Raw genomic sequence first — 23,161 nt, 5'->3', positions numbered from 1 at the left:
ATATATATATATATATATATATATATATATATATATATATATATATATATATATATATATATGTGTGTGTGTGTGTGTGTGTGTGTGTGTGTGTGTATTATGAGTCTTGCGATAGGCCTAACCAGATAATAAACAATGAATGCCAATTTAGTCATTATGAACGCTTCATAAATTGCATTTTTGCGTTTAATTAATGCAATGCGCATTGAACAACTTCACATTTACATTTTTTTCTCAACTCAGTAACAATCCTCAAGCAGTGCACATCACACATACACTCGGATTTCATTCTAGGCTGCTTCCACTTTTTAGGTTCACCTCATTTCGGATCGTTCCCGCCCGGAAACGTGGATTTGTAAAGCAGCATCGTTTGAAAATCACTTTGACCAACGCGAAACGATATGTGGCCCTTCAGTGTCCCATTGATATAAACGTGAAGGCGCAGATGCTGCTGGACATGCGCGGACGTGCGAAACATGGCGGCCTAACGCAACCAATGGAAAGTAAAGCGGAACAGCAGCTATATCTGACCTTACACGGTGAGCAAAATATGAGTGGCGCATTTTTTCCACATTTATCACGGCGAATCATTTGTGCTGGGGTGTATTGTGCATGTAATGCGTCTGTTAAATTTCCCAGTAATTACACCGATGCGGAAGTTGAATGCGCGTTTACGCGTAGGGTGATGATGATGATGATGATGATGTTGTTTATGCGCGTCCTGTGTATTCGTCCCTGAACTAAAACAGCTGCTTCTCTCTAATTGGTACACTAGCGCTGAACGCACGCGGAAAACTGTGTTCAGCGCATCGGGAAGTATTTCCGATATAGGTTATTTGTTATGTATTACAGGCATATATTTGCTTAATAAAACAATGAAAATAATTATTGTAATTTTCAACTGCTTTTCTTATAGAAGCGTCTGTCGCGTAATTGGCAAACGACTATTCACTGTTTAGCTTGTTTCAGTTATTTTGTCTTAGAAAAAAGTTACTTCTATAATTTGATTGTGCATTTTTTAATTTTAACACGCTTAATGCAATATAATATTTAATTCAATTGAAGGAACATATGCGTCATTCATATGTTATTTTAGGAGGCTATCACTGAGATATTATTTTCGTTTTTATTAAAAAAAAAAAAATTATGTCTGTATTTTAAAGTATCTGTTTAATTGTATTTTATTGCATTTATTTTTATTTTTATTTCAAGCAATACACATTTTAATGATTTATAGTGAACTATAAGAACTTTAATTTCATGCACACATGAAAACAGTACGAAAGTTCATTAAAAATTAATCCTGTGGCAAAACAGAACTCTGCATAACAATGTTTACATGATGATCGGAGGGATTTGCATGTATTATTCTAATGCTTTTTTTATTTATTTATCTTAACGAGCACTTTTTGATGAAACCAGAACTTTTTTTTTTTTTTTTTTTTAAAGAATAAAATACCTCATCACATGGATGCACGAGATGAATTACATCTGGGCATCTCTTGGCATTCTCTTCATCTGTGAGTTCATAATATCCATTTTCACCCCCTCCCTGCTTTAAAGCAGCCATGTCTAAAGAGAAAGCTTCCTGTCTGGGGGGTGTGGTGCAAGGGCCTTGAAAAGACAGACGGCAGAGAGAGAGCACAAAATGTAGACATCATCTGTTAATGGGAGGTGTTGGAATCCTTTTCATGTGCTGCTGCAGACTCCCACAAACGCACACTGGCTAATGACCTTTTTATGGCGGTTTGGAATCTTTATGACGACTCTCTGAATGGGATTCACAGCTTAAGACAGAAGAATGAGGAGGAGAAGAGGGGGAGAGAGGAGAGAGAGAGAGAGAGAGAGAGAAAGAGAGGTTGTCTGCTATCTAGACACAAGTGGCTAGTATTTTCAGAGCAGACACACTGGTGTGACATTGAAAGGACTCTATCTCTTTTTTCTTGCAAAATGGACTTGTTTTTTGGGAATTTTTGGTTGTAGCATCATCTGGAGTTTTCCCTGAATCCTGGATAAACAAGTAAGAAAAAAGTAAAAGTTTTATTATTTAATCTCTTGAAAAAACTTTTTGAAAAAGCATTTTGTAGTTCTGATACGTCTATAACTGCCTTTATATTTCCAGTGATTTTTATTTATTTATTTATGTTTTATGGCAATGTATTTTTAAATAATATATCTAAATTCTCTGAATTGTTTTTTTTAATGATGTTATATATATTATTGAGGCATATTGTACGAGGAAATGCTATCTGGCTTTCTTTTTTTTTTTTTTTTTTTTTTTAGAATTTTACATTTAATTCTTTGCAAAATTCGCTCGCTATTTTTTTTAATGACTAACTTCTGATTTTTATGACCATTTCTTTCGGCGCGTAGTTGAACCTTCATAACCACCTGATTTGCGTAGTCTTAAATTAATATTTAACGGATGATAGGCATAATAACAAGGCTTATAAAACAAAACTTAAAACAGACCTAAAAGCGCATAATCGTACAAATTAGATTTGGTTTACAGACTTTTAAATACCGAAGGCATATTACATTTGCTTAAGTATTTCCCTTCTGCAAACTTGTTTTTCATTGAGCTTTGTTGAATATCCCATCGAGAAACATTAAGTGGACTAACAGAGGAATAAAAAGGAAGTTCCTCATCCTGGTGTCAGCTCGCACAGGACGTCAGCTGCAGCCAATTTTCTCCAAACTGAGATGTGACTTATCACTGGCTGAGCGAGCCGGGGCTTTGATCAGGGAGCGCAGGGTCCCTCAGAAGCTGCAGTAACTTATTATGATGTCAAATAGAAGAAAAGCTTTTCTTAGTCGCGCTTTGATTCTCTAAAGGTATTTGTGATTTAGTGATAATCTTTTTCTTTTCTTTTTTTTTCGGACGGTGCAATGTTGGCGGAATAAATTGCACTCAGATGCCAGAAGGGAGTATAAAGTAATCCCTGTCTTCCGTAATGCTGTAATATGGTTTCCGCGGCAGGGTTCGTGAACTCATGAGCCAAAGCTGATCTCTCTTGTGATGAAAGAGACGGAGAGATCTCAGTAAAAATGATCTGAATTATATCGATCTTATGTTTTAAAAATGGTTTTAAATATTTCTATTTATAGTGTACTACTGTTCAGGGTTATAAGTGTGGCGTTTTTTAATGCTTTTTTAATCATATGCTCACCAATCTGCTGGATTGAAAATACACTAAAACGGTAATATTTTTAAAATGTTATTGCATATAGTATAATTCAAATTTATTCCTGTAATGGGAAAGCAAAGGTTTCTTCAGAAATCATTACGCTGATTTGATTCTGAGCAAACTTTTCTTATTGTTATCAGTGTTTAAAATGAATGAGTCTTCGCTGAATAAAAGTGTTTCTTTCTTTCCAATACCTCAAACTTATGGGTGGTAGTTTAATAAATAAAATGAAATGTTATTTGTATTTCTGCAGTATTTCTTCCTTTCGTTCGTTCTTTCAGCTGTCTGTGTAAGAGCTGTGCTGGCCGTCCAGTTTCTGTCCACTTCATGTGGTGCTCCAGGTCACCATGGGCAAAACCCACCAGAAAGGTGCTACTCCTCTGTCCTTTTTCGTATTAAGTTATAAATACCGTGCTATTGATCTCAGACCTGTTTTGACATTTTGAACCGCAGACGGAAAATACAGCAATAAGGAGAAATCGGGGAGGAATAATGAGGATTCGCGTCCTTCGCAAAAGCTCATCGGTACAGCCTTCTCTTTCTTTATTAACCTGTAAGGAAACAAATCTTTGATCTCATTCTTCCCGGTGAACGTTCCTCCCGCCTTTTCATTCCTCAGAGCCGTTCAGCTGGGAAATGTACTTGAGAGAGACCTCGTCCTGTCCTGCTTCCCCCTGCTGTTTCAGACAGGTAGAGCCCTTCAGTCCGTTAATAACGCCGCTGCCTTTCTGCCCCGAATAGAGGGCCATCCGTTTGTTTAAAAAGTCTGGAGGTTAACAGTAACGGTGAAAAGTAATGTTAAAAACCAGCTTTAACCAGCTTTTCTTGAGCAGAAATCGAATTTGTTATCGCTGTAATCTTTATACTATTTGCTGATGAAGATTTCCTGTCTTTGCTCATGACCTCCCCCTCTCCAGTCCAGAGTCCCTCCCGGTAATGATTTTGGAGTGGGGATGAAAGTGGAGGCTTGTGACCCGAGGAATTCCACCTCGATGTGCATCGCCTCCGTGATGGGATTAATGGGCGTGCGTCTGCGGCTCAGACTGGACGGCAGCGACAGCACCAATGATTTCTGGCGACTGGTTGACTCCTCGGACATTCAGCCCATCGGCACGTGTGAGAAGAGCGGGGACATGCTGCAGCCGCCGCTGGGTAAAATACTTCTTAAAAACTTCAAAGAGGTTAGCTTAGGTTTTGAGGTCAATGCGGCATCATCGGCATCTAGCATTTGTTTCTCTTATATACAGCGAAGTAAGGACTTTAAAGTGAGCATTTATAGCGATGTGCATTTCTTCTTTTTGTTCATTAAACGCTTCTGGTTGTATGTTTATTTCTCGTTATTAGGGTTCAGAATGAATGCCTCTTCATGGCCCATGTTCTTATTAAAAACATTAAGTGGGGCAGAGATGGCTCCAGCTTCAGCCTTTAAAAAGGTAATTGCTTCAATTTGCAAACCTTATTAACAGAGTTTTCTTAGTATGCACGAACAAGCCTGAATAAATAGAAGGTGGTGGGGTTGCATCGCAGTTAAAAATAATGCAACAAACTTGTTGTAACGCAACAAACCAATATTCATATTTTAGCATACACTGCCAGTCAAATGTTTGGAATAATTAAATTACGCATTATACTGTTTTAAGAGAAGTCTCTTATGCTTACAGAGGTTATTTATTCCTGCTAAATATTGTAAATATTACCATTTAAAATAACTTTGATAACTGTTTTCTATTATAATATATTTGATATTTTAAATTAGATTTAATGTATTCCTGTGATGGCAAAGCTGATTTTTAATTACACCAGTCTAAAAAATGTTGAATATATGTGTATGTATGTATGTATGTGTTTTTTGTGTGTGCAGAATTGTTTTCCAAAACAGATATGTTTTTTATTTTATTGCCGAAAATAATTTTTAAAATTGTTATCATGTATTTATTGTGTTATTTTTAAGTTATTTGTTAACTTCAAAATATAATTAAATATATTAGTATATATTTATATATTAGTATCGATCTATCTGTGTATCGTTTCATCTATATATTGCACGGAACATTCAATGAACAGCTTTATTTTAAAAAAGAGATTCTATTTTAAGAAGATGAATGTCTTTACTTTCACTTTTGATCACTTTAAGGCTTTCAAATATTCCAAACGTTTGACCAGTGGTATAAACAGCATATATAAAAAAAAGAAAATCGATATTTCTGATGTTTTGACAAATAAAAATAAACGTGCTACATACCATATTTAATAAATTTGTATATGTGTGGTCTGTTCCCTGTGAATGCCTCAGGAGCCGCCCAAACCTACTCAGAACTTCTTTAAACCTGGTATGAAACTGGAAGCGGTGGACCGAAAGAATCCCTACCTCATCTGTCCTGCTACCATCGGAGAGGTGAGAGGGGACAAGATATTCATCATGTTTGATGGCTGGAGAGGAGCTTTCGATTACTGGTGTCAGTACGACTCCAGGGATATCTTCCCCGTGGGCTGGTGTCAACTGACCAGCCACAGTCTGCAACCTCCCGGCAACTGCTGTGAGTACAGTCTCTGACCGCTAGAGGTCGCTACGGTCCTAAATCCTAAATCCTATGTGTTTAGGTCAGATGGGTCTTCAAGTCTGTTTATATATATATATATATATATATATATATATATATATATATATATATATATATATATATATATATATATATATATATATATATATATATATTTATTTATTTATTTATACACACACACATATATATATATATATATATATATATATATATATATATATATATATATATATATATATATATTTATTTATTTATTATATTGTTTTTTTTTTTTTTTTTTAATTAAAAGAATTGATTCTCTACACTAGTGTACTTGTAATAGACACTGTGGGTCTCATTTGATTTCCTTCTAACCACTAAATCCTAATAGAATACGTCCTGAAAACCATTGTTAATGATATTTTTAGTGGAAACCATACACTCTGCACTCAAAAAAAGTACAAAAGCTGTCAGTGGGGAAGTACCTTTACGTACACTTTAAGTACTAATATGTAACTTTAAGGTACCAAAACACACACTAAATGCTTAATTGTAAATGAAATGTGCCATGATATTTAAAATATGTATAATTTTAAAAACCGAGAACACATTTTTCAAGGTGAAATTATTTAATGATTATTATATATATATATATATATATATATATATATATATATATATATATATATATATATATATATATATATATATATATATATATATATATATAGCAAGTTCAAGTTTTGTAATAGCTTCCATTACCTTATTTGTCTTTTTTCTCCCAGTAGTTTCATGCTTACTAAAAGTAAAAACTGTTATGTAGTGTAACTTATTTTAATAAGACCATTCATGTCAAATCTAGTAGAAAATATAGCTTTTATAGATTTTAAAGTTCTAGAATATATAAAAAATAAAAAAATTGGTCTTTTAACACATAATCATCTACCATAACTTTTCCCTTTATCAATAAGGACGTTGCTGCTGTCTCCGCTACATAAAGAAGCTTTTTTTTTAACTCTTCATATTATGGATTTCTTTTTCATTTTTAATATTTCTTTTTTTCCATTTCTAAATGTCATTGCAAAATGCATTTATACATGCTTGCATTTTTTTTATTCAAATACATTGTTTTACAAATGGATTCTAATTAACCATCTAATTAATTTGTTTAATTCAAGTAACATTTAAGGAGTGTTAATAGTGAACATTTAGTTTATAATGACTTAGAGAATGCTTATATAAAGGAAAGATCTCTCTTTTTCTAAGAGTGAGCAACAATCAGACACACAGCAGACACCTAATTTCTATTTACTGCACATATCATTTTCCGATGTGCCATAAACCATCACATCCTATAGATTCATCGCTGTCTGTTGTTGCTGTTTAAATGGCTCTGGCAGAATAATTAATGTGAAGTGAATGAAAACTGAGTTCTTGATGAATGATGGCAGTTATGTGTATCCTATCAGTTCTTCCTCTCAATACTTTCAAGGCATGTTTACTGCTCTCTTCCTGTTTTTACCAGAGCGGACATGACCAGACAGAAAGGATATTGTTGGGAGATGTTTACCATTTATCCTAGTCAGGAACCAGGGCCTTCAACTATAAAGTGTGCATATGTTCATATTAGCAGTTGATTAGTAACTGTGGTTATGATTTTTCCACTTTTTGTCAATTTAAGTACTCACTTAGTAAGCACATTTTATATACAAAAATGAAAACTCAGATGGTTCAGATAAATTCTGATGCCATTTGAGTGAGCTTTGAACGGAGGCACGAGAGCAGGAACTGTATTCTTCCTTCTCTTTTTGTGTGATTTGTCTTCATTTGCCTCGCATAGTAGTTTTAACTGATCATTAGCGAGCGCCACCTTTATAATGAGCGATGAAAAAAAAAATGTCCCTGTGGGTGTTTGAATGAGGTCTTATTTTTTTTCTGTTTTTTTTTTTCTAGCCAGCACGTAGCACACTGCGCACATGTGAGCATGTATTAATAATGTAGCAAAGAACAACATTAATGAGTGCTTGGGACAATGGAAAGTCAAGCTGTGGACACAAGACAAAGGATGAACATGTGGTTCAGATCATCAGTTGGTTTACGGATAAATTAAACTTTTCTGTCTTTTTAATTTAAATAGGGTTTCAGCTTAATTTTTCTTTAAAGAATGAAAAGAAGAAGAAGAAGAAAAAAAAATAAAAATAAATAATATATAAAATAAATAAATAAATAATATATATATATATATATATATATATATATATATATATATATATATATATATATCTTTTTAACATTGTTATAAAAAAATCCTCGCATCAATATTTATTTAATTTAGTTTTTTTTTAATTTATGATTTTCATTTGATTTATAAATGAATTTAATTATAATGTTTCTTAATGATAATCATAAAAAGCTTTTGTTTAGAGCCTTTGCCTAAATGATGTTCTTCATGCCTCATTGTGGTATTTTTAGAGCTGTTTATTGGCCCTAGGTAGGCTACGCTTATTAGTTATGCGCTCACCTCTTCTGCTGTTCTCACACCTGAAGTGAGAACAACAGGGCAAGTTTTCTTCATAAGTGTTGGCGCTTTCACACATCTCACAAACTAGGTGGCTTAAAGCATTTAGAATAAACGTGTGAGACAATGCAGACAAAACTAATTTGGCTGTAGCCTGTTTGTGTTTGTAATAATCTTTGCTATATTTGCATAATTTCATAGCAAATATCAAAGACCGGAGCAGGATTTGTTTGGTTTTAGCAGGGGATTCTGTGCCAGACTGAGGTGTGGGTACGAGAATAAACCCGCCGGGGTATAAGCACATAAATACCTCCAGCAGGAGCGTTATTCATGCCTCTCTGTACTCATTTGCTTCAAGCCGGGGCGCTCTGAATCTGATCTCCATTAACCTTTTACCCCCTTCAACCCTAAAAGCCTGGGAGGAGCTTTGAAAAGGCAGAAGACTGATGATTATAGGGGTTTGGATTTTTTTGTAAAACGCGAAAGTTTGTCAGTTGCTACTAAAACTAGCCCATTTGGCAAATTTATCAAGTAATATTTTTATACAATTGTTTTTATATAGTTTTCAAATGCCTTTGTTTTTAATGCATGCATAAATGTACATTTTAAGTCGAAACATAAATATTATTATATATTAAATATTATTATATATCATACATATTTTTATTATTAATGATTGTTGTTATTTTTATTCAGAAATAAAAATGAAATTATTGTTAGTATTATTTATGTAAAATGCCTTGAATTGTAGACAAAATCTACACAATACTAGTAATTTATTTATTAATTCATCATTTATTTATATAATATTTATTATCTGTCTATGTGTCCTGGAGCACAAAAATAGTCGTAATATAAAATAATATTTTAAGCAAAAACCACCCATTCATTGTATGAGCCAAAATGATAAATTTTATACTTTTATTAGGGTATTAACTATGTGCATTGATAAGAACTTTAATTTGGACAACTTTTCTGAAGATTTCGATTTTTAGCACCCTCAGATTCAAGATTTAGTTAATAGTTGTAACTCGGCCAAATACTGTCTTATTGTAACCATGTATCCATGACAATCTTATATATTCAGCTTTCAGATGATGTATAATTATGACTGGTTTTGTGGTCCTGGGTCACATATAGCTATTATTTGTGAATGCTTCATCACACGTAGACTAAATCTGAGAAAAGCTACATCTGTAAGGTAAAAGTCATTTTTTTCTTCAGCATACAAATAAATTGTAATGAAAGATCTTGTTATATGCAGCGCCTTACAGTTAAAGACAGCCTGATAGCACGAATCCGACCCCCAGTCTCCCCCCTCGTCTTCTTTCACCCCCGCCTCCTCCTCTCCTGGTCCCCGCCTCCATATTAATCAGATATTGCCCGATCAGGGCTCCGCCGGCACGGGCTTTGTCATGCGCCTCCTCCGCCGCCGCCGCCGCTGCTGTTCAAACCGGGCGCGAAAGTGAGCGCGAGCTCCGGTTCTCCTGTCGCTTTAAAAACAGCCATTTTCCACCGAGAGGAAGATTTACACCGGCTTCAGATTTACGCACGACGCGGATATAGTTGAAAGTTGGCGTTTCGGTGAGTTTCTCTGGTTGTATTTCCGAGGCTTTTGTCTCTGCTGTCTGTTGCTTTGTTTTAGTGGCTTGAGCGTTGAGGTCACATGAGTTTAACTGGAGTGTGTTTTTGCAAAGCTTTAATTCCTGTTGCTTTTATTTCCTTCGTGTTGCGCCGACGCTCCACTTTTATTTCTCTATTTGTGAAAACCATTCATTGAGCTGAAAGACTGTGGCAAGCCGTTGTAATGTTTATTCTGTTAAATCAAGCGGTATTTATATTTATGTTGCTTGTTTTGACAAGTGATGCATTAGTGGCTAGTGGCTTTTTTATTAAAGCAGTAATTGTTTATTTGATGTTGGCACTTATTCTAATAGCGATTAGTATGTATTTAATAGCAATAAATTAATATCACTACTTGCGCTAGTTTTTTAGTATGCAGTGGCTAGTCAGAATAACTTATACATGGTACAGTTAAATATTATTGAATCGCTATCTGCAACAGTTGAAGTGCACACTATTCAGTTAATACAGATCTCCACTGTATTTAACAGGGAAATTACAGTAATGAAGAATTTTTTTTCCACTATAACAGCATGGGAATAACTACTAGCAATAGTTTAGGCTATTTAACTGGTCACTAATGCTTATTTACTGTGTAGTAAGATGCTAGTCACATTTACTAGTAATCGAAAATATACTAGTAAGTGTATCAATTGTGAACATGGCTTGCCACAATTTTTTTTTTTTTTTTAATATGTGGTCAGGCATAAAGTTATGTATACATGTATGTATTGTAAATTGCAAACAAAGAAAAAGCGTTTTGCCGAATTTCCCTCCGAAATTTGATTTGAGCAAGAAAATAAATGTGCACCAGGTAGAGTGATTCGGCTGCTGATTTCGAGCTTTAACTAATTTCCATTTGCATGAAAAAAAATCCTGTTGCCCCGTAAAAGCAAAATCTCAGAGTAATGTACAGAAGCCACAAAAATATTGAAAGGTTTTTGTTGAAACCGCTCGAGCTGTTTTGACTTCGGCTCTTTAACAGATTGCATTGTTTCATTAAATTGCCTAGGGCTCAGGGAACCCTATATCCCCTTTTACCACACACACGCATATGCATGGACGCAGAAACGCGCACGCACACACACGCACACACTTTTTCGGCATTACTCCCCCACAACATGTGGTTCTAGTTCCTGCTGAGTTGAAGCTGCAGTCAGCCGTAGACAGATTGCCCTGGCGTTCGAGTTCGGTGTGGGGCGAAATGTAAATATTGTGGAAGAGATGAAGTAATTAGACTGGTTTTGCCCAGACGCCTTCATCCCACATCGGTCGCAACCTCTCCCCTGACCAGACGCCACTCGGGTCGTGCTGAAAAGTGTGTGTCTGCGGTCCGGGAGTCAGTCTAGGGGTCACCGGGTCGCTGGATCGAGAAGCACACTTCGCCTTAGAACGATTTGTGTTGATTTGGGACGTTATCCGCGACGAAGCTTCTGAAAGTCTTGGCTTCCGTTTTGCATGCCCATTATGCTTGATTCTCATTGTGCCTGCTTTTATATCCGTTAGATATTTGAATGAGAATCGGCCGCTCTTAAATGAAAGATAACACTCGTCCATTCCCCGCATGCTCTTTCTCCTGTCCTCATTAAACGTACGCGTCTCCAGCTTCATTTCTTTGGCCGTTCCCCTATCGAGGCCCAGGAGAGCAGCTGCACGGAGGACTCTGTGAAAGCTCCCAGATGTACTTAGCAAAGCCGACTTCTGCTGACCGCCCGGCAGCCGCCCTGTAATATGAGAAGTTTATCTGATCTTAGAGATGGCCCGTACAGAGGAAATAATAGGTGAATTCGGTGCCATCGGTCTGAAGGAGGCGTGCGTGCACCGGAGATTTCACTGCGTTGTCGTTTGATACTCGGAAAGCATCGATTTGTGCTATTTTACACCTTCACCTCGTTCATGCTGAACTGCAGATATCTGATATTGCGGGTTTTCAAGCAGAGGAGAGGGAAAGTGATTTGTGAATATTGAAAATTTTTGGTCTGCACGGCAGGGTCCGCGCTTCGGAGAATAAATTTTTCATTAGCAAACTCGCGTGGATGCATTTGATGAATTTAAAATGAACGTATAACTCAGAGCGCTGTCTATTGTCTCTTTTTTTTCCCTTTTCTTTTTATTTTCTGCAGAGCCGTTTCTTGCGTATTTGTTTTTAATGCAAAAAGATATTTAGTTTTTTAGTGCATATAAAGTGCTTTAAAGAAAACCGTAAGGTGCTTTTTCAAACGAGACTATAAAGCAGGCACTGCATTTTGAACCAGCAACAAAATGAATTATGCATTAACATGCCAGCTCGGTAATATTAATAGAAAATAGTTTGTCGTTCTGTGCATGATAAAATGACTTTGGAATAAACTGCAGAGATGCATTTCTAACTGCAAACTCTTTTCGTAGCTGTTGTACACCCATCACATCTTGTCCCACAGCTTGATAACGCACTCATATAAGCGGGAAAGGGGGTTAGTCTTTCTTCCTAATGAGGATTACCTGTTGGCCTCAGAAAAGAAGCCTTTGACCAGAGTGCCATTGGGGGGAGGCCTACAAAACAATAGTGTGCTGAAAAGCACATGCCTCCTGTGGGGCACAATGGCCAGCTGAAACAGTCTCGCTTCACTCCCATCTTGAAGAGGATCCCTGGATAACTCAATTTTTGCACTGCCTGGTATTAATCAGCCGCTTTCAGGGCTGTAATGTGATGCTTCTAATATGCAAAATCTAAAATGGCCTCTGAGGAAGAGAGTTCAGCAGTATGAAGAGCCTCTGAGTGGCCAGATTCAAAGGGGAAAATATCAAAGTTTGTGGCTCGACTGTTGAATTCACTCAGTCCACTCAGGATAAGAACCAATTTGAATCAAACTGGAAAAGAAGTGACTTTTACTTATGTACAAGTCACACATTTTTCCCATTTTTTAAAATGTATAATTTATTATTATTATTATTATTAGTTATTTGAGTTAGCCGAGCAGTGGGGGTTTGTGTGGTAGCCAATGAGATTTTGTAAGACCCAGATAGGTGAAATTAATGTTTATTGTCAGTATAAATCCTCTCTTTCAATTTGTGGATATTGCACATGTGGCTCAATAAAACAATGGTTAAATTAAATCATCTTGTAGGTTCTAATACATTGCAGTAGCAACAACTAGTGACCAGACTAGTATCAAAAATAAGGGCCCGTTAAAAAAAAGAGAAAAAGAATGGTGCAGTAATGGAATCTTAGTACTTTAATAAAGTGGTGGCCAAAATGAAAAAAAAAGCTATATTTCCACCATCTATAAAAAAGGTTTCAAGTCAGTAATTAGTATCTTTTGCTGTAGTGTGTCAGTAAGAAATATCAGTTTACTTTTCCAAACATTTTCCATTTTGCCATTCATTTGTAATAATCCAGTGAGTTATTTATTTTTTTGTCTTGTAATTATACATTACTATCACTCTATTCTCCAATTTGGGATTGTTCAGCGCTTTGACACAATCTGTATTGTTAAAAGCACTTTATAAATAAAAGAGTTTGATTGCACAAAGAGTCTGACAACAGTGTTTTTTTAAAGAGATGTTTTCACGGACCTCTGGATTTAGTCTGTCTTCGTTTGTTGGATGATGATGAGATCAGATCTCTGTATGAAGCACTGGCTGCTGTCAAACAAAAATATCACTGGATTATTGCAAAGAATGGCAAAATTTTGGCCACCACTGTATATACAGTTGTGCTCATAAATATACACGCCCCTTGCAGAATATGCAAAATCTTACCAATTTTAACAAAATTAGTAGGATCATAAAAATGGCATGCTGTTGTTTATTTTAAACTGTCCTGAATGTCGTGGATCATCCAGGAAGCAACACAGATTATTAGGATATAGGTTATGTAAACTTGAACAGGGTAATTTTTTCTGAATTAGTTATTGTTTTTGTCTTGTGGAGTGTATATATAAACACAGTTATGTGAAATGGCGTATTCAGGACAGTACTAAAAAAAAAAAAAAACATGCTCCCTTTTATTTAGTTAAAATTAGTAACATATTCTGCAAGGGTTATGTAATCTTATGAGCACAATTGTACCATAGTACAGTATAGAATATTCAAATATTTTGATATTTGTGTTATGCTCAAAAGCATTTCAATGGAACTACCATAATACATGTAGTAACTCTTGTTTGTCATCAAGGGGGATATATATATATATATATATATATATATATATATATATATATATATATATATATATATATATATATATGCAGTAAAATTAGCTTAATGTTATTATGATATAGTATTATAATATTTTGAATAATCTTTTTCTTTTTTCCCTTAAGTCACATTTTCAAAGACCGTTACTCCGGCACTGGGCCAGTCCAGTCAGTCTTGGCGCTCCATGCAGTCCCCGTACCGCCTGCCTCACCCCCTGCCCCCTCTGCCTGTGCGCAAGGGGGTACGAGGGAGGAGACCCAAGAGCCAGACCATCGCCATGCTAAAAGCAGCAGCCGAGGCGGCAGCAGCAGCAGCAGCTGCAGTCGGGACATCACCGAATGGCCAAGCACAGTCCAACGCAGCCAAGAGTCCCATGAGCTCACCGCTCACACCCAAACCATATAAAAAGAGAGGACCTAAACCCGGCAGCAAGGTACAACTGCATTTTTTTTTTTTTTTTTTTTTGCTTGGGTCATTTTTATGAAGTCGTTCACCTAAAAATGTTGTCATTTAATCAGTGTTTTAATAGTGTTTTTTTTTTTAAAAAAACATTATTTTCCATTTTTGCATTTTTAAAAAAACACATTACAAAATGATTACAGTTCAAATAAAAGCTGAAAGTTTAAAAGTATTAACAAGTAACACAATAGTGTGTAAATAATATTGCAGTGTCTGCCATGAACTCGCACGCGTGTCAAACCTGTACGATTTTCCTTTTTCTGAGGAATACAAAATAAAACATTTTGACTTTTGTATGTTAATTTGTCATTGGTATCCAATATAATGGTTTAAAGAAATAAATGGGGGATTGCCTCAGCTACTGATCATTCTGCATCTATTGTTTGATTGTGGGCCGTATGTCATGAGCAATTACTCATATTAAACATGAACACTTCTGTTATAATTCTTCCCCATGAACGGTACATTAAACATGCTGTATTGACTTCGGTTGTCTGTCGCGGTCGAGATAAGGCACTCGTAGTCTTCTGCCATGGTTCTGAGAAGGTGGGCAAATAATGGGCTTGTTTTGTGAGAGTGAGTGTTGGTGTTTTATCTCTTGCTCTCATTACAGAGGAAACAAAAGGTTCCCCATTCACTTTCAAGCACCACGTTGTCTTCCTCCGTGTCAGATGGGAGACTGTCTAGTCTGCAGACAACAAGAGAGTCAGGAGTTGTGTCCACGGGTAGGCTTTTATCTTCCTGCCTTTTATTTTCTACCACACCATGTACCCCACAGTATTCTGATGGTTTTGTAGTGCGCTTCACCTGACTATCCGCTCCCTCCTCTCGCAGTTTGTGTGTATGTGAATAAACACGGAGACCCAGGGCCACACCTGGACCGTAAACTGTTATTGCAGCTGCCTGATCATTTCGGGCCGGGTCCCGTGAACACGGTCCTCCAGCATGCGGTCCAAGCCTGCGTGGACTGTGCGTTTCAGCCCAAAGCTCTGTTCAGCTTCCTGCAGTCTCAGTCTGATGGCGGGGAAATCATCAGAGGTTAGTTTGGACCTGCTTTCATTCCTTTGATTAGAAGAACATTTCTGACAAGGAAGAAGCTTTAAAATAAAATATATTTATGATATGATACGATATTATATTATAAATTTAAATATATTTTTTGCTTTTTTTACGTTTACTTTTTTAAAATTCAGCATTTATAGTCACTGCTGTATTTATATTCTCTATTTTTTACTAGTGAGTGCAGAACACTAAAGTTTGTATATTTTAGTAAGGACAGCAAAATAAAGTAAACATTCTTCATACAGTGTACTATATATTTTTTATTTTATTTTAATTTCTTTTGTAACTACTTTATAAGACAGCCTGATGAAAATGAAGGTTTGATATGATGATTGGTATTATCAATATGTGTAGTTAAATTTATCAGCTGACAGCTATTAAACCTAATTTATTTGTGAGACAGAGGTTTTTATTGTGAACAGAAGCATTGCATTAATCAAGATGAATTTGCTCTAAAACAATTCAATTCTTTTCATATTTTATTACTGTTTTATAAACTGTGATAATGTGAGTTTGACACACACACACACACACACACACACACACACACACACACACACATATATATATATATATATATATATATATATATATATATATAAGAAATACATTTAAAATTATATATATATTTTTTTAAAGTTACAGATTTACTTTTGAACTCTATGAAAACTGCAATTGCTAGCATCACCGATCTACTTCTAAATCTACTTTAAAGTTGGGATGCATGTTTTGACAGACACGAAGCATTGTTTGAAGGAGTTCATTTTTCAAAACGTCCTGAAGGAAGAATCATTCATAATAAAGTTTTTTGAGAGCTCAATGGCATATTGCTGTAAGACTTGAGCTCCTTTAGGATTAGTGCAGTTGTATGTTATTTTAAGGCTGTCAGCAAGTGTGTGCTTTACAATAAAAGGAGAAGTGAGTGCATGGGTGTGTGGCTGACCTGAAAAGAGAAGGGTGTGTGTATATTTAAAGAGAAGCGTGTGTGCGTGTGTGTGCACAGCTGATGTCATCAGACTGCGAGTAATAAGGGATGACATCTGTGTGTAACCTGGTTTGGAGCATTTGATTGGGGTGTCCCCAGGGGAAATGTGTGTATGCGTGTCTATATTTGTGTGCGTGCAGGGGGTGGGGCCCACGCTAGGACTGTGGGGGCCATCTGCTGCGACGCCATGGCCCCTTAATCGGCACCCATTTAGTGCCAATATCACCCCCCCACACACACACACAGACACGCATACAAAAAAAAAAAAACAGTCCCAACCGTCAAAATACTTAATATAATCTAAAAGCATAATAGATTATACATGCCTTCCATGTGATGTTTAGGAGTAATGCAATTATTTTTGTGTTTAATTCTGCACAAATTCTACTTTGATGCAGTTCGCTCAGAAGGAGGAATCCACTACGTCAAGCTCCCCACTGCCTCCAGTGCATCGTTCGTTCTCCGCTTTCTAGAAACTCTTTGTCACCACCTGCATTGTGATAACCTGTTCAGCAGCCAGCCATTCAGTCCACTAACAGCTAACACACACAAGCCGTATGAAAGGAGTAAATCAGGTATGTGTATGGTTTTTGTCAGGGTTGTTATTGTTAACAGGAAATAAAACTAATGGGCATTTGCAGTAATTAAAATAAAATGTAATGAAAACAGAGTAAAATAAATAAAATAAATAAATAAATAATCCGCTTAAGTGCTAAAAGTAGTCAAATGTCAATTAAAAATAAATACAACAGAATATGGTTTGTTAGAGCTGCGTATTTAGAATCGTAATGTGGCAAAACATTTTACTATTAACTCTTTACTATTCAAATGTTATTATTTTATACCAAAATTCAATAATAAATATATTCATTCCTAAAAAAAATTGTAGTATTAATAAACAGTTTATTTAAAGTTCTGATGTTATGTGAATTAAACTAGTCTTGATGTATGACCAATTATATGGTCTGCAAGAAGTTATCTATATCTGCTCTTGTCTTCTTTTGCAGTGAAAGAGGAGACTTCAGAAGCTTTGTCCGTAGCACGAGGTACAAGACGTTTCAACAGAGATTCAGCGGCCTACACCGCTGCCCTGTCACCAAAGCTACAGAGAACAGAAGCTCTGCCCTCAGATGGTAAGATCCTGCTCGGACTGTTTTTGCCTCATCGTGTGTAAGAGTGGATGATAGCAATTCCACAATAACTGCACCAGATCCAAGCCTGTTCTGATCGGCCGCACTGAAGGTGAACGCCTGTGTATTCAGTCATTAACTGCACATATTAAAACACTTACTAAAGTCAGACCCCTAATTAAATTGTCTACACTGTAACTAATTAAGTGTCTGATTTTTATTAGGTTGTGAATGACCTGCCAATTTGGGTTATTTTTTTCTACTGCTGTTAAAATTTGCCAGATGTTGGTGTTGTGTGCTTAATTTATATATATATATATATATATATATATATATATATATATATATATATATATATATATATATATATATATATATATATATATATATATATATATATATATATATATATATATATATATATATATATATATATATATATATATATATATATATATATATATATATATATATATATATATATATATATATACATTTTAGTTCATGTATTGGAAATCAATTATAAACTAAGACATGTTAGTAATCATCAGATTTAAATTCATTCAGAACACAGGAATCCACTCCTGTATTTATTTTAGTGGGAGTTTGTTAAATACTGTAAAATGTATATAAAATGTTAGTCTCTAACGTGCAAGTAAAACCATCTAACTGTAGTTGTTTCAACACACAACTATACTTTCTTTTTTATTATTTTACACTATTATTATTTTACAGCAAAACTATAAAATAACACATATGGGAGTATAGGATTCATGTAGTGTCTATCTTCTATTTTAGGTTTTTAAAAATAGTGAGAAATAGCCACAGCTTTATTTTATGTTCATTAGATGTACTCTTGTTCCTCCATTTCATTTTTATAACATAAAGAAAATCATATAGGCACAAATTTATATTCTGTCAAAGCTGTGTAATAAAATTCTCAAAAGTGGAAGTACCAAGCTTTTACATTGTTCTAAAAAAGTCAAATAAAATGTATAACTCGCCATTCATTAAAATATCCTAATATAACTACCATAATTTCTATTAAAAACAACATTGATAATTATATGAGCAAAATCTGAGAACAAACTTTGGTGAAGTTGGCATGAAGAAAGCCTATCATGAAAGTCTGAAACAAGTTTAGATGGGTAAAGAGGTATTGACTACATGTTGCTAACAAACTTTTCAATGGTACGCGTGTGTGTCTATACCTTAAGTGTGAACGAAAATATTTCACTTCACGCTTTGTAACAGAAACCATTGTCCATGCTGAAAATGGTGCTACTACGGACCAGCAGTTCTCAGAAGAGTCGATAGACTCTGCCTCCAATTCTGTTGCCCCCCGACCCCCCGCACTACGGAGCACATCTGAGTATCACACCCCGGCCGGGAGCAGCCCACATTACCCCTCTCACCCCCCGCCCCTCCGCAGACTCTCCTCCAACCCCTCCGAGCTGGGACCTGCACGCACACACAGACGAGTGGAAGGTAGGCTATGTAAGAACGCTTTGTTTAGACCCCTTCACACACACACTATTAATCACATGTGAGAAGACTTCTTTTCTGCCTGGTTACAGTGCCCTGTTTGTAGATGACCAGACTTCTATGTTAACCAATGTTGAGAAGTGAAATTATCGTATAGTGTTAATGGAGTGTCATGAAGTTTTCAATTACTGATCTATCTATCTATCTATCTATCTATCTATCTATCTATCTATCTATCTATCTATCTATCTATCTATCTATCTATCTATCTATCTATCTATCTATCTATCTATCTATCTATCTATCTATCTATCTTGTTGGTTTATTAATGATGAAGTTGACTAGACTTAATTTCATTTATTTTAAATAGACCTGCTACACTTTATTTCATTTTGGAAGTGATTTAATTTCCATTAATACATTTTATGGTAAAGGGTTACTCCACCCCAAAATGAATATTTTGTCATTAATCATTTACCCTCATGTCGTTCCAAACCAGTTAAAGCTTTGTTTTTCTTCGGAACACAATTTAAGATATTTTTTGAAAAAACCTGGAGGGTTATGTCTGTCCCATTGACTGCCAAACAAATAAGACTGTCATGGTCCAGAAAAGTATGAAAGACATTGTCCGAATAGTCTATTTTCCATCAACCATAACGTTATGAAGCATCAAGAATGCTCTTTCTATTGAAAGAAAACAAAAGTAATCATTTTGTTCAATGATTCGTCACCGTAGCGTCCGCTTTGATTTGATCTGTGTGTCACGGCTCATACAGGACAGCGTACGCTATTTGCGTTCAGTGGGTACTCGGAATTCGGAAAGTAACGCGGTGAGACACAGGAGACGAATTGTTGAAAAGTCGTTTATTTTCCTTGCATACAAAAAGTATTCTTGTCACTTCATAACATTCAAATTGAACCAGATGTATTCTGTATTCTGACGATGTTTTTCATACTTTTCTGGACCTTGACAGTTAATAGGCAGTCTATGGGACAGTCACAAGACTCTCTGTTTTCAGAGGACAAACAAAGCTTTTACTGGTTTGGGGTGACATGGGGGTTAAGTGATTAATGACAGTTTGTTTTGGGGTAGGCTAACTCTTTAAACCTTATCGATATTTCATGTGTCATTGAGTAAGTGGTCACCATAAGCTGAAGTGTATTGTTTTTTTTATTAACTATTAATGATAAAGTCACTCACTTATTGGAAGTCAGTGTCTGTGCTTGTAGACATTACATTTGAGTCTGAGTCCTGAAAGCAGAGCAGTTTTTATTGCTCACCTGCCTCAGAAAGCTTTGAGTCTAGCAGCTTGGCTTACATGATCAGCTCTGCTCTTCGGAGACTGAGATCTATTTCTATCGTGGGATAAACACCCATATCAGTCTTGCGCAGAGTGCCTGTGTCAGGACCAGATGTATTTTCTCTAATCTAATGTCAAGTAGCACAATAGGCTTTGACATGGATTAAAGCCTGTTAGCAGCTCAGGGGGCCATATTTATTTAAATAACATCTCGTGGTGGGAGTGATGTTTGGGGTTCAGTTTTATTTTCCATTTTAGAGACCGAGTCCAGGAGCATAGACCAGCACTCCCTTTCAGAAGAGCTCATGTTTCCCAAAAAATACATACGTCAGTTGAGACTGGCAGAAAAAGGATGAACATAGATTAAATTACTTTGTGATTATAAAGCACGTAATGCTTCATTCTTCAGTACTGAGGATGACATGTAAGTCACAACATTTTGTGGGTTTTTGACATCTAGCATGTACTGCTTTCAGTTGTGGGCTGTACTTGGTGCTATCCGAATATTATTTTTGTTTCTGCTATATGTGGTACATACATTGTGCACAAAATATAAATGTTCTGCATAATGTGTGGAATGAATGCTGCCTCCCACAAAAAAAAGCATATTAAAGTATTAACACGATATATTGGAAAAAATGTTACTTAGTTAAGCACACTCTATATATATATGTGTATGTGTATAAAGATCATCATATTTTCCATTTTTGTAAATTACAGTGACCCCTAGTGGCATAATTTTAATAAATTTCCGTATTTATTAGCTAAAACTACAGTTAGAGTTCGTTTTTTTCGAGTTGGTGTGGTATTGTGTCTATATCTTATGAATGTTTGTCATCTTAATTTGGGTTGTGTTCTAGCTGCTAGCTCAACCACTGGGCCTGATCATCAAGCAGCAGAGAAGGATACGACCAAAACATCTAGTAAAGTTCCATCATCCTGGAGTATAGAGGAAGTGATGCAATTTGTGCGTGATGCTGATCCACAAGCACTGGGCCCACATGCAGAGCTCTTCAGGAAACATGTGAGATTTTCTGGATTTTTATTTATTTTATTTTTTTTGCGCTTTTTAAGAATTTGATTTATGAGTGGATTTTATAATTGACTGATTGATTGTTTTGCTTCTTCGCAGGAGATCGATGGCAAGGCCCTGATGCTTTTACGGAGTGACATGATCATGAAGTACATGGGGCTTAAACTGGGTCCTGCTCTTAAACTTTGCCATCACATTGAGAGACTCAAACAGGTGAAATAGCAGCTTGATCCACCAGAGGGCAACAGAGAAAAACACAGGTTCTCTGCATTTCAGAGTACACAGATACATGGATATTAACTGTGAAATCGTCAGAGGTCCAACATGTTGACCTGTTTCAGCTGTACTCATTCCTGCTGGCTCAGTGGGTAAGGAAAAAACTGACCAGCTGAATATTTTTGTTTTTTGTAGCAAAAACGAATGCAAAATCATTAGCAGATTGACTTTTCAAAACTACCTAACTTTGCATGGACATTGTGTACAATCATTCTGTACAAGAATGTTCCCTCGCATTTAGAAGAAAAAAAAAAAACTCAGTGTAAAACTGCAGCTACAGACCTCAGTACCTCAGCGATACGATACTCTGCGTTTACAGACAATGGTAGAGAAAGCTGAATCCCAAAGGATTTCAATGTGTTGTTTATGTATTGTTTCTGGTGTTGTCTACATGCACAGACAGCTTGACAGATGTTCACCTTTCCACTGTTTTTGAAATACACTTTGTACATTGACAGACTATGACGGGTTTTGGTGCCAGTTAATCAAAATTCACCATTTGACGTAGTGTTTGTTTAATTTTGAGTAATTTTCAGTTTAATCAACTGTTCCTGTCATATGAATGGGATAACAGAATCATATTTCATAATGTTCTGCTGTTTTGTAAAATAACAGAAAAAAAAAAACAAATGTGATATTTAAGTCATAAACCAAAAATTGTGTTATGGCCTATAAAAGGCATCAATTTTAAAAGCACAAAATTTCACTTCTGACTCTTCATCAAACTTCATTACTGTTGCTGTTTAACTCAAGATAATTACTCAGGACATTTGTAAAATACATTTTCATTTATTCATATTTTGTTGCAACATAATGTCTTTTCCTTCTAAAAACTGAGTATATTAATGTCCACACCAGCACTTCAGGTGACACACATGAAGCAGACATAAAGTCACACGGTCCTGAAATTCAGAGGTTTATCTGCATGCTGAATGATGTACAGAGCATGCAGTAATCCCAGATATGTATGTGGTTCTTTTTATTTGTGTATCATATAAATGTGTATTTAGTTCAGTGTTCTGTCCTTCGGTGCATTTTTTTTTATTATTTAATGGGTAGAAACTTTTTTGAGTGCATTGTGTCTGTTTATATCATTGATAATAGATTTTGTGACTTGGGGGATGGAGCTTTTTGTTATGATACACATTTATATACATACGTTTTAGCTCCTTTTAGATACACTGTATTTACTTTGCTCTTATACTCAGGTTAAAATATTTTGTATTTACTTATTTGAACACTTTTCTACCGTTTGAATAAATAATTGCATTTATGAAGTTGTCATTTTCACCATATTTTCGGTGCATTACCTCATTAAATATGCTTTTCTTAAAAAACTTGACCATTTCATTTGGGTTTAGGTGTGTGTGTGTGTGTGTGTA

The 23,161-nt window shown here is 35.6% G+C and overlaps 1 protein-coding gene across 3 annotated transcripts; it reads left to right on the top strand.

Annotated features, from left to right (window-relative positions):
- Positions 1-303: 303 nt before the first annotated feature.
- Positions 304-23,137, top strand: scml2 (Scm polycomb group protein like 2). 3 transcript variants are annotated; one of them, XM_043252855.1, is made up of 16 exons: positions 304-539; positions 1,450-2,020; positions 3,470-3,557; positions 3,642-3,713; positions 3,808-3,878; positions 4,106-4,340; positions 4,533-4,621; positions 5,482-5,725; positions 14,174-14,481; positions 15,121-15,232; positions 15,342-15,545; positions 16,953-17,129; positions 17,562-17,687; positions 18,939-19,181; positions 21,331-21,494; positions 21,603-23,137. In XM_043252855.1, exons 3-16 carry the CDS (start codon positions 3,536-3,538, stop codon positions 21,723-21,725), a joined length of 2,190 nt encoding a protein of 729 aa, XP_043108790.1. In that variant the 5' UTR covers positions 304-539; positions 1,450-2,020; positions 3,470-3,535; the 3' UTR covers positions 21,726-23,137. The 3 variants fall into 3 exon arrangements, with proteins under 3 accessions (XP_043108790.1, XP_043108789.1, XP_043108791.1); XM_043252854.1 differs by lacking the exon at positions 1,450-2,020; XM_043252856.1 differs by lacking the exons at positions 304-539; positions 1,450-2,020 and having other exon boundaries at positions 2,289-3,557; positions 18,939-19,172.
- The last annotated feature ends 24 nt before the right edge of the window (positions 23,138-23,161 follow it).

Source organism: Puntigrus tetrazona, chromosome 11 (assembly GCF_018831695.1).
Source record: "Puntigrus tetrazona isolate hp1 chromosome 11, ASM1883169v1, whole genome shotgun sequence".
Classification (NCBI taxonomy): Eukaryota; Metazoa; Chordata; class Actinopteri; order Cypriniformes; family Cyprinidae; genus Puntigrus; species Puntigrus tetrazona.
The sequence above is the reverse complement of the archived record's forward strand: the minus strand, read 5'-3'. Positions and strand labels throughout refer to the sequence as shown.